This window comes from Nannobrachium achirus (genome assembly GCF_963921795.1).
Source record: "Nannobrachium achirus genome assembly, chromosome: 3".
In the NCBI taxonomy this organism is placed as follows: Eukaryota; Metazoa; Chordata; class Actinopteri; order Myctophiformes; family Myctophidae; genus Nannobrachium; species Nannobrachium achirus.
Window position 1 is genome coordinate 71,876,988 of NC_137812.1, and position 11,625 is coordinate 71,888,612.

The 11,625-nt window shown below is 48.3% G+C and overlaps 2 protein-coding genes across 2 annotated transcripts; one reads left to right on the forward strand and one right to left on the reverse strand.

The window, feature by feature from the left end:
* Window positions 1-3,590: 3,590 nt before the first annotated feature.
* LOC308282425 (signal transducing adapter molecule 1-like) lies at window positions 3,591-5,336 on the reverse strand (the record flags this gene model as incomplete). The annotated part of the gene is made up of 1 exon (XM_080722770.1): window positions 3,591-5,336. The coding sequence occupies one exon, from the start codon at window positions 5,334-5,336 to the stop codon at window positions 3,591-3,593; it is 1,746 nt and encodes a 581-aa protein (XP_080578896.1).
* Window positions 5,337-5,636: 300 nt separating this feature from the next.
* LOC308282426 (adiponectin receptor protein 2-like) lies at window positions 5,637-7,021 on the forward strand (the record flags this gene model as incomplete). Its single annotated transcript, XM_080722771.1, has 2 exons — window positions 5,637-5,662; window positions 5,845-7,021. 2 exons carry the CDS (start codon window positions 5,637-5,639, stop codon window positions 7,019-7,021), a joined length of 1,203 nt encoding a protein of 400 aa, XP_080578897.1.
* Between the last annotated feature and the right edge of the window lie 4,604 nt (window positions 7,022-11,625).

Below are 11,625 nucleotides of genomic sequence, written 5' to 3' on the forward strand. Positions count from 1 at the left end.
TAGCTAGTGGAGATGTGGTGTAATGTCATGATTCCTAATTACATTTGTTCAACACAAAATGCTGTGTTCAAGTTCAGGAGACTTCGGAAAAAAGCAATTTACCTGAATGCTGAGTTCTGTTTCCACTAATTGGTGTTAATAAAATGTTGCCTTGGCTCCAAGTGTGGCTATGCGCCTTATTGTCTCTTTAGGATCCTTCTGCCGTGGGCCGGCAGAAGACTTAGGTGTGCGTAGCATTCCTGTGCACATCCTCATCATCCATCTACTACTACAATTCTTTCTTATCCCATGTTAAAGCCCTACAATAATATCCTGTTCAGAAATATTAAGGCCATGTTATCCTGGGTAATTGTTTAATCAATCAGTAAAGTTCAGTACTCACTAATAGGTAGGTTAAAACACAGTTTGCTTTGACACATGAAGATATGATCATACGGTGTGACACTAAATCATTTGGTGTGACATTCCAAATAGTGAAAAATCATACCTTTATTAATGATTAAACCAAAAAAATGTTTATGGATTACATAGAGAATATTATCAGGAAGAGTCACAAATATTTGTGTAATTTTAGAGAAAGTTTTGACAGAATACATTTAAAATATGTTGTAAGATCATGAACATGGGCCTCACACAGAGTGTCGATTATGAAAAAAATATACAGATATAATTAATTTTCAAAAAACTATAGTGGATCACTGGTTAGTTATGATAAAGGACTTTGATAAAGTGAGTAACTTAAGAAAGATGTACTCCATTTTCATTTTATGAACAATTATTTTCATGTCACACCATATGACGATTTTAGGCACAAGTACAACAAACTGCTGAATAAAGTCTGATTCCAATAAAATATCTAAAAACAAAATGTATTTCCATAAGGTTGAGAGTGAGTAGAACAAAAGTAAATACCTTTTATGCCTGCAATTTAAAGTTTTTTTAAAAACACATTTTTTGGGGCGTCACGTCACTGACCCATATTATAATTGGTTTATGATGATGACATGTGTATTTAGGGGGGGGGGGGGGGTCCCTCATTGGCTGTTAATGATGACATTGCCAGAAATGCTGGTCCCTGAATGGGCTATGGGCTCCTACCTGCTTACCTACCTACCTACCTAAATGGTAAATGGTAAAAGGTGCATTTATATAGCGCTTTTATCCAAAGCGCTTTACAGATATTGTGCATTACATTCACCCATTCACGCACACATTCATACACCGGTGGCGGAGGAAACCATGCAAGGCACCAACCTGCTCACCGGGAGCAATGGGGGGTTCAGGGTCTTGCCCAAGGACCCTTCGACATTAACTCAGGAGGAGCCCAGATTCGAACTGGAAACCTTTCGGTAACCCTTCGTGCACTAATGCCGGTTTCTCTACCCCTGAGCTATGCCGCCCCACCTACCTACCTACCTGCATATGCAGCCAAACGCAGTATATTTGCACACTCTGCTGGTGCAAGGAACTAGACTACAGCAGCACTCTGTGGAGGTGCCAACCTGCGCCTTGGGCACTCATGGGCCATGTACAGTATGGCCTACTTGTGCCCCAGCAGAGTGTGACTCAATAAACCGTCTCACTGTCAGGAGAGCTGTCAATGAAAGCTCTCAGGTGAAGAGACGGCTGGTGACTTCTGGTGACGAGCAGAGCCGGAGGTGGCGTCTTCATTTTTGAAGCGGTGAAAGCCGCTTCCAAGGAGTGGCTTTGTCCAGTCCAGAAAGAACAGGTTTTATCTGTCCGTAAATGTGTGTCCATATATGGTCATTTCAGTCCAGAATGAACAGGTTTTATCTGTCCGTAAATGTGTGTCCCCCATGTCCATATATGGTCATTTCAGTCCAGAATGAACAGGTTTTTATCTGTGTAGTGTCCAATATGTCCAGAATGAACAGGTTTTATCTGTGTTGTGTCCAATATGTGTGTGTGTGTGTGTGTCGTCCAATGAGACCATAGTTTGAGGATTGGTCAAGCTTTACATGACAATCCGGCCCTCCAGATAAAATCAGTCATTCATTCAGAATTCTGAATTCTGTAGCTCTAGACAATTTTATACTCGGATTCACCGCTTCACTTCGAACCGAGGTTTGATTGTTTCTTCTTTATGATTCTTTCTTTCCTTTTTCATTCGTTTACTTCGGGGGGACGATAGGGAATTGACGTAATTATGAAGTCGGAGGGAATAATAGCGGTAGGAGAAAAAGTGATGTTATAATTTCTTTGTAAAACCCCATGTGTGCGATCTAATAATACATATATAAAATATATAAACACATATTGTATAAAAAATGTGTGTGTGTGTGTATGTGTGTGTGTGTGTGCGCGCGCGCGTGTGTTTTCAAATTATAAATATTTCTTAACAGATTTACAGTGTAGATTAGTAAAAGAAGAAGAAGAAGAATTACCTACGTCATCCCACGAGGGAAATTCAGTTTTTCAGCTTAACCCAGCTGAACCCAGTGCTGCCCACAAGGAGCGCAAGGGGGGAGGGGAACAGTGATAGGTGGCGCGGGGAATTGTACCTGCGATCTCTGGGACATTCGGAGTCCTAAGTATGGACACTGACCACTCAGCCATCACTGCTCTAGTGTCCATGACATAAAAAAATGTTAACAACAAAAGAAAGTGGAGAATCAATTGCTTTGCATCAGTCAGATAGTCATTACTGTTACTACTAGTATTTGCCTGTATTTCTCTCTCTCTCTGTCTGTCTCTCTTCCCCTTCCTGACAGGGTGGAGGCAGATGGCCCCACCCATCACAACGCCTGCGTCTGCCTAACGTTTTCTTCCAAAGTGACTTCTCTTGTGTTTTGGGGGTCGTAAAAAAATTGCTTGCTCAGGGTGGGGACTTCCTGGTCTCTGCTCCACAAGTAAAGTAGTCTCGCGTAGCCAGACAACTATTCCACAATCTCCGAATGCTATATAGAGTCTGGAACAACAGCTCTCGGATGGCGCACATCGGAAATATAGTCGCAGCTGCACGGAACTGTAGTGCCATTGGAAACAAAACAGAAACACACTAGCACAGACAGAGTCATTCGAGCGGCATATTCTCGTTATGCATGTATAGTTTAAGAAAACATTTGAAAACATCATGGAGGTAACACCAACAACACCAGAGAAAGACAAAATAACGCCGCCCAAAATGGAAAGAAGGCTTCCAGTAGGACTTGTTATTGCTACTGCACCAAAGGAGCGGTTGCGTCACATCCGCTCTATCTCGCACTCATCGTTAGAACCTCCGTCCCCCAGACTGTATGCCGGGAGCATTTGCAAATCGCGGAGGCAACAGTCTGGCCACGAGAGACCACATGTAAAGTGTCTTAGGACGACTCATTGTGATCTGACACTTTATGAAAGGTGATTCGTAGTAGAATGGGTCGTGGGTTCAGACCCTGCCCGGGGTCGACATCAGCAAGGGCATGCGGTGATAACGGGTTCCTGATGCAAAATCAAATGGTTTCAGATCTCTGAGCCAAGTCTCCTGAGGAGGCGTTTCTAAAGCCTGTCCTGGACGGGAGTCTCCAGACGAAAAAACGGATTCAATAAAATAGATTTTTGAATTGAATTGAAACATCCGACGGACGCTCTCAAAGCCGCCCGCACTCGTCGGCTGGTTTGCCGCCGCGGGGGGCGTCGTGAGGCTGCGCCACTGCTCCCTGCATGTAGATGCAGCCAGGGGGCGGCTGGAAGGGAGCGGCAGGGGCTTGAACGCCACCTTGAAGCTGCTCCGCGGGCGCGCCATAACCCGGCGCCCCTGCGCCACTGCCATGCATATAAACGCCTGCGGTGTTCTGGCCCTGATACAACATTTGAGCCGCGGGGTTAGCAGATGGTTGCACGTAAACATAACCATAACCGGGCGGTGGGTTTTTGTGGCCTTCTTGATAATAGCTATTATCTAGCATAGAGCGTGTGTAAGGCTGGCTCTGTAGTTGAGAGTAGCCTGCGTAGGCCGGGTCCTCAGCCTGGCCCTGTAGTTGAGAGTAGCCTGCGTAGGCTGGCTCCTCAGCCTGGCCCTGTAGTTGAGAGTAGCCTGCGTAGGCTGGGTCCTCATGCTGGCCCTGTGGCGCAGAGTAGCCCGCGTACGCCGGGTCTTCGTTCATCAGGTTGGCGGACAGAGACAGGGCCTCTGCCACCTTGGCGTTGAGGTCCGTTAGCTCCGAGTGTTTCCGGTCGATGTCCTCCAGCTTCTGGTCGATGAGCGGCCCCATCTGGCGGCAGGCGGTCACCAGTCGCAGGAACTCCGAGTCGCCGTCGGACTGCGTGTCCGCGGGATCGGATCCCTGGATCATCTGCAGCAGCCGGTCCAGCTTCTCCTCGTCGATGAGCGGGGGCCCCGGGTCGGGCTTGACGCCGGTGCCCGTCTGGGGAAAGCAGTCCTCACAGCACTCCTCAGTCTTTGTCGTCGCCATCTGGGGCTCGGCGGCGAGGTCGGCGCTGACGAAGTTGGACGGGAAGAGCCCCACCCCCCGGTGCGTCTCCCCTCTCCACCAGTTGGGGTCACTGTCGTCCAGGACGACGATGACCTCCCCGGCTTTGAAGGTGAGCTCGTTGTCCTCGGCCGCCTCGAAGTCGTAGACGGCTCGCATCTTCCTCCGGTCGCCCGCTGGCCTGTGCGCGGAGGAGGAGGAGGAGGAAGAGAAGGACGTCAGACCGGAGGAGGTGGAGCTGGTGGAGGTGGTGATGGGGTAGAGGCCGGGCCGAGCCCACGTCGTCTGCTGCTGCTGCTGCTGCAGCGACAACTCGATGGCTCTGGCCAGCTCTTCCTCTTCCTTCCTGCTCGCCGAGCCGCCGGGAGCCGCCGCTGCAGTCGGGCTCGCTTTGGCTTTCCTCTCGGCAGCGGCAGCAGCGGCTGCTTGGTAGGACGATGAGGAGGTGGAGGAGGATGAGCCCCTTGCGACAGGGGGGAAAGTGAAGCCCGCCTCGCGGAGGTCCTTGATCACGGCGGAGATCAGGCAGAGCTGCGGGTCGTCGCGGAACTCCTCGGCCCACTCCACCAGCAGCGCCTTCAGCCTCTTCACCACCTTGGGGTTGCCCTTGTTCAGCACGGCGTTGACGTCGTTGGCGAACTCCCGGGAGCACACCTCCAGGTGGAAGGGCTTCCCGCAGTTGGCCACGCACGAGGCCAGCAGCGTCAGCGCCTGCGTGGCCACCTGGGCGTTCTTGTGGTGGACTCGTTTCATGATGGCGCGCAGGCATTCCTTGGGGCCGCCACGCGTCTTGCCCACCTTGTCGCAGATGCTCAGGATGAGGCTCCAGTCCTCTGCGGCGTTCGTCTCGCAGGTCGCCTGCTCCACGTCCTTGTCGAAAGGGTTCTTGCCAAAGATATTCATGGCTGCCGATGTAACAGAAAGCGAGTTCTCTCGTGTCTTCCTCAGGGAACGTTCGCTCTTCGTGTATCGCACAAAGAGAGACAGTGATATATATATCTGTCGATCTATTTACCACCTGTACTTCTGTCCAACTATGGCCAGATATGGAGATGACCGACGTCACAGTGCTGACATCATAGTGCTGACGTCATTCATATATGATCTATGGCATACACAAATAACATCAGTATGACATGGGGATTGGACCCCATGTCAATGACAGGCTATTTGTATCTCACAAATTGAGCCATATAAGCTGATATGACGCAACATGACAGGACCGACATGTACATGAGTATTGTTATATCCAGTATATATGCATACACTCCGTTCCGCGAATCAAAGGACAGAGGAGGCTCAAGGAAGGTGGACTACGGAGAACAGAGCTCAGATTACAGACACGAGCACAGCACACCACTCTGCCCCGCTCGCCAGAACAATAATACCTCAGTCCGGGTGTTCTAATCAGTTTCACGTCCCGCCGGTCGAGTTCTCCCAAGCTGGAGGAAGGAGAGGGGAACGAAGGCGAAGGCCCGGCCTTCGTGCTGCGCCACAGAAACGCCAACCACCAGTCAGAGTTACACTCCTCCACGTCTAGCACGGATCCCCTCGGACCCTCAGGGGAACACGATGACTCGCCGCCCGCCACCGCCTCCAACAGGAGGGTCTCGGCGGGGGGCCAACAGAGAGGCGGGGACGGCGAGAACGAGAGAGGCGGCGAGGGAGAGGGGAGCGGCGGCGACGACGAGGGCTGCTTCATGGAGAAGATGGAGGACTTTGTCCAGAAGATGTGGGAGGGCCGCTGGCGAGTCCTCTCCTTCGACCGGCTCCCCGAGTGGCTGAAGGACAACGACTTCCTGCTCCACGGCCACCGGCCGCCCATGCCGTCCGTCAGGGCGTGCTTCGCCAGCATCTTCCGCGTCCACACGGAGACGCTGAACATCTGGACGCACCTGCTGGGCTGCGTGTTCTTCATGTGCCTGGGCCTGGTCTACATGCTGAGGGACAACATGTGGTTTGTCGCCCCGTTCCAGGAGAAACTGGTCCTCGGCTCCTTCTTCCTGGGCGCCGTGCTGTGCCTGTGCTTCAGCTTTCTGTTCCACACGCTCTACTGCCACTCCCAGAGGGTGGCCAAGGTCCTCTGCCGGCTGGACTACAGCGGCATCGCCTTCCTGATCACGGCGTCCTTTGTGCCGTGGCTCTACTACGCCTTCTACTGCTCGCCGGAGCGCTACATCACCTACATCACGGTGGTGTGCGTCCTGGGCCTGGCCGCCATCATCGTCTCGCAGTGCGAGTTCTTCGACACGCCGCAGAACCGGGGCGTGCGCGCCGGCGTCTTCGTGGCGCTGGGCCTCAGCGGCCTGGTGCCCACCGCGCACTTCGTCCTGAGCGAGGGCTTCCACCGGGCCACCGCCGTGGGCCAGATCGGCTGGCTGGCGCTGATGGCGCTGCTCTACATCACGGGGGCGTGCCTCTACGCCGCCAGGATCCCCGAGAGGTACTTCCCCGGCAAGTGCGACATCTGGTTCCACTCGCACCAGCTGTTCCACATCCTGGTGGTCGCCGGGGCCATCGTCCACTTCCACGGGGTGTCCAACCTGCAGTGGTTTCGCTACACCACCGGAGGGAGCTGCGACGCATAGCTAGTGTGGTCAACCAGACTATAGTGCTTGTCCGACATTATTCCATCTTCCATCGTCTCCGGAAGTAAACTTTTCTTTGGCCGCGCTACTTTGATGGAATTTTTAGCATTAGAATCTTTAGCATTAGCATTTTTTTTTTACTTTAGCATTAGTAGCGGTTAGCATTAACTGTTAGCCGTTGGGTCTGTGGGACCACCCACCGAGTTTGAGACCAGTAACATGTTGGGAACTGGAGTCATGGCTGTTTAAAGCCCCGTCAATTGGAAGACATATAGGGGCGGGGCTTCAGCAATTACAGCTCACTCCTATTGGCCGTCACACTCACACTCAAACATCAAACACCAATTCAGATATTTTTTTCTGTCCTTAATTAGTGTGGTTGTCCCGCAGGGCAACGAGACTATAGTTCTTGTCCAGTGCTTACCGTAATGTGTCAATGAATGAACAGGTGCTGGATCCCGGGCTGTGCACTTACACTGTCGCGTGCACTGTTTTTTTTTTTCTTTTTCTTATCTTTTTTTGAAGCGGTGAAAGCCGCTTCCAAAGAGTGGCTTTGTGTGTCCCATGTCCATATATGGTCATTTCAGTCCAGAATGAACAGGTTTTTTTTTATCAAAAACAAAATGTGTGTCCCATGTCCATGATGGTCATTTCAGTCCAGAATGAACAGGTTTTATCAAAAACAAAATGTCTGTCACCTCATGTCCATGTATGGTCATTTCAGTCCAGAATGAACAGGTTTTATCTGTCCCGTCCGTACGTCCAGAATATGTGTGTAGTGTCCCTCCCGGTCTGATGATTGGATACTTTGAGGATTGGTCAAGCTTCACATGACAATTCGGCCCTCCGGATAAAATCATTCAAAGAATGTATAGATCACAGAGTTCATAACTCTAGAACACATAGAATAAAAGTTCACCGCTTCACTTCGAACCGAGTTGATTTTTTACCTAGCTTTATGCACCCAAACCAATATAACATTAGATGCAACATTTTGCACATGTGACCCATCAGAACACTGGTTGTCAATCTATCAATTTGGAATGATCAATCTGAGGCATATTAAAAAAAATCCCACCCAATGTGAAGTGAGCGGTGGTCGTACTTGCGTAACGTCTTCAATTCGCAATTGGTGATGTAATACAGGCTACACACACACACACACATTGCTATGGCAAAACGCTGAGGAAAAAGACAAGGATATAGGTCTAGGATGTAATTGGTGATGTAATATGGCTATACACGCGCACACACACACACACACACACACACACACACACACACACACACACACACACACACACACACACACATATTTCTATGGCAAAACGCTGAGGAAAACACATTGCTATGGCAAAACTCTGAGGAAAAGTGGTCTAGGATGAAACTGGTGATGTAATGTGATGTAATATGGCTATACACGCGCGCGCGCACACACACACACACACACACACACACACACACACACACACACACACACACACACACACACACACACACACACACACACACACACACATATTGCTATGGCAAAACGCTGAGGAAAACACATTGCTATGGCAAAACGCAGAGGAAAAGTGGCTACAGACACACGCACAGCCACTCTATGGAGCGGTTTACCACCGCTCAAAAAAAAAAAAAAAAAAAACATGTGCTGTATGTGTCTATAGCTTGTCTAGTGTGTGTCACTCACCTATGAAGCACCACATCAGAAAAACTACAAGAAATTGAACAAAAACATGAAAATATAAAGTAAAGAAAAATGCTGCAGCCAAAAAGGTCTCTATTTGGAAGGATGAAAACATAAATGGCCAAACAGTGCCATTTTAATTGACAGGGAAGGTCCCGGATCCAATCAACGAGGTGATGGAACATCATGTTCCCCCTTGTTCCCCCCACAAATTAAGCACTGTTCTCGTCTAGCTTTCCCATCATCTGATGTAACCTTTTTTCTCAAAGGGTTTTCCCATTGAAGCGCTTGTCCGAGTTTCTCATCGTCTGCTGTAACCCTCACGATACCTCAGTGGTTGTCAACCTGTGAGTCGGGACCCCAGGGGGGTCCCCAAATTATTTTGAGGGGTCCTCAGATGATGAACTTAATGTGCAACATTTTTTTCTCACACAACAGTAAACAAACCAACATAAAGGTTAAGTGTATAGAGGGTATCTGCACATTTCTAAAGTGACAATTTAAGGACTTTTTAATACCTCTAAAATGACAAATTAAACATTGGCGAAGGGTTCCCAGTTCGAATCCGGGCTCCCCCTGAGTGAATTATGTCGAAGGGTCCTTGGGCAAGACTCTGAACCCCTAGTTGCTCCTGGTGAGCAGGTTGGTGCCTTGCATGGTTTCCTCCGCCACCGCTGTATGAATGTGTGTGTGAATGGGTGAATGTAATGCACAATCTCTGTAAAGCGCTTTGGATAAAAGCGCTATATAAATGCACCATTTACCATTTATATTGTGATGTCACCCTTTCCCCCCCTCTCTGATTGGCTCCCCATTAGAGTCAACGGCAAACACACTTGCATTTTCCAATTGCATCTTTCTTGTTACTGTGGTTGCTATGGGCAACAACACATTATTGTTACTGTGGTTGCTATGGGCAACAACACATTATTGTGTATGTCTGACAACACTTATGCCAGCTAGAGTGAGACAGTTTTTTTGTTAAAGGACGAGTTCACCACTTTTCAACATATCGCTTCATATAATTGGTCACATAATTTTCTACTCTGTCTGTGTCTCAGAGGAGGGCTGTGGGCAGGTCAGAAACCCATCGTCTTGTGACATCATCGATGGAGAATACAAGCTAATAGAAAATGCAGGCTTTCTATTCCAGAAAAGGTTAAAGTGGAAGCCATTGTTCTCTCGATAATAAATATCTAAATATTTCAAAATTATTATTTAAAAAAAATTAAATCTGTCAAACGATGATGTCACAAGACTATGGATTTCTGAACTTCCCACAGCTCTCCTAAGAGGCTTGGACCAAGTGTGACGGAGAGAGTCGCAGCCCCAGCCTTGAAGCCTCAAAAGTCTAGTATCTGCCCTCGTTCCATAGGGATATCCCTTAGGAGTAATGGTTAAGATATTGGACTTTCACGCGGGAGACCCGGGCTCGAAGCCGGGTGGGGAGGTTCAGATCACCTCCGTTACATTGGTGCCGTGACCCGGATCCGGGCTTCGCCGCAGGAGGAGGTCAAAGGGGGGTGAGTGTGACGGAGAGAGTCGCAGCCCCAGCCTTGAAGCCTCAAAAGTCTAGTATCTGCCCTCGTTCCATAGGGATATCCCTTTGGAGTAATGGTTAACTCTTTGAGTGCCACCCTGTTCACCACTAGAGGGCGCCCAGTGGCCATAGAAAATCCCATAGAGATATGCTGGTATATGCAGAAGCCCTGCAGCCATGACTTGCCTGAACACTTTCCTTTGTGCATGTACAGGAAGAGGATGAAGTTAGCTTGAAGTTAGCTATTGGTTACCAAGCATTTTAGAAGCCTTATTTTCGTCAACTTAGCCATGATTAAACCTTGCACACCTCATGCATGGGAAAAAAACAGAGAAGAATGAGCTCTAAAAAATCCAATGCAATCCTGGATTGCATTGAAGTGGATTTGTGCAGTTTGTTCACAGCTTTCAAACAAAAAAATCCGATTGGAAATCCGTTCAGGCATTCTTGAGATAATCGCCATTATGTTTTACATGTTATGTAAACAAACATGGCTGCCCTGTATGTTAGATGGGGTTGTATGGGGGTGGAACATGCAAAATCGCGATTGAAATCATGTTCACTAGATTTGATGGGGTCCAAAAAAAAAATTTAAAAAATTTTTTTTTTCAATTTTTTTTTTTTTTTTTTTTTTTTAATATCCCGAACATGTTCGGGATAGGCACTCTGGTATGCGATAATATATCCCGAACATATTCGGGATAGGCACTCAATGAGTTAAGATATTGGACTTTCACGCGGGAGACCCGGGCTCGAAGCCGGGTGGGGAGGTTCGGATCACCTCCGTTACACAAGTAGAATGTTTTTTTTTTCTTTTTTTTTTCAATTTTATTATGAACATTAGTGAGGACCTATTATAATGAAGATAGGTTGAAAAGTTGCAAAGTCGGCACCAGGAATTAGCTAAGTGGGCGGGGGCTGTTCTAGAATCTCACCTGTGCTTCACCCCCCTTTTGGGGCGAGGTTGCTTGTTGCCCTTAGGCCTCTTACTGGCATGAGATACATTGAGTGGTTCCTGTGTGTGTAATAAGATACATGAGATACATAGAGTGGTTCCTGTGTGTGTAATAAGATACATGAGATACATTGAGTGGTTCCTGTGTGTGTAATAAGATACATAGATACATTGAGTGGTTCCTGTGTGTGTAATAAGATACATGAGATACATTGAGTGGTTCCTGTGTGTGTAATAAGATACATGAGATACATGAGATACATTGAGTGGTTCCTGTGTGTGTAATAAGATACATGAGATACATGAGATACATTGAGTGGTTCCTGTGTGTGTAATAAGATACATGAGATACATGAGATACATTGAGTGGTTCCTGTGTGTGTAATAAGATACATGAGATACATTGAGTGGTTCCTGTG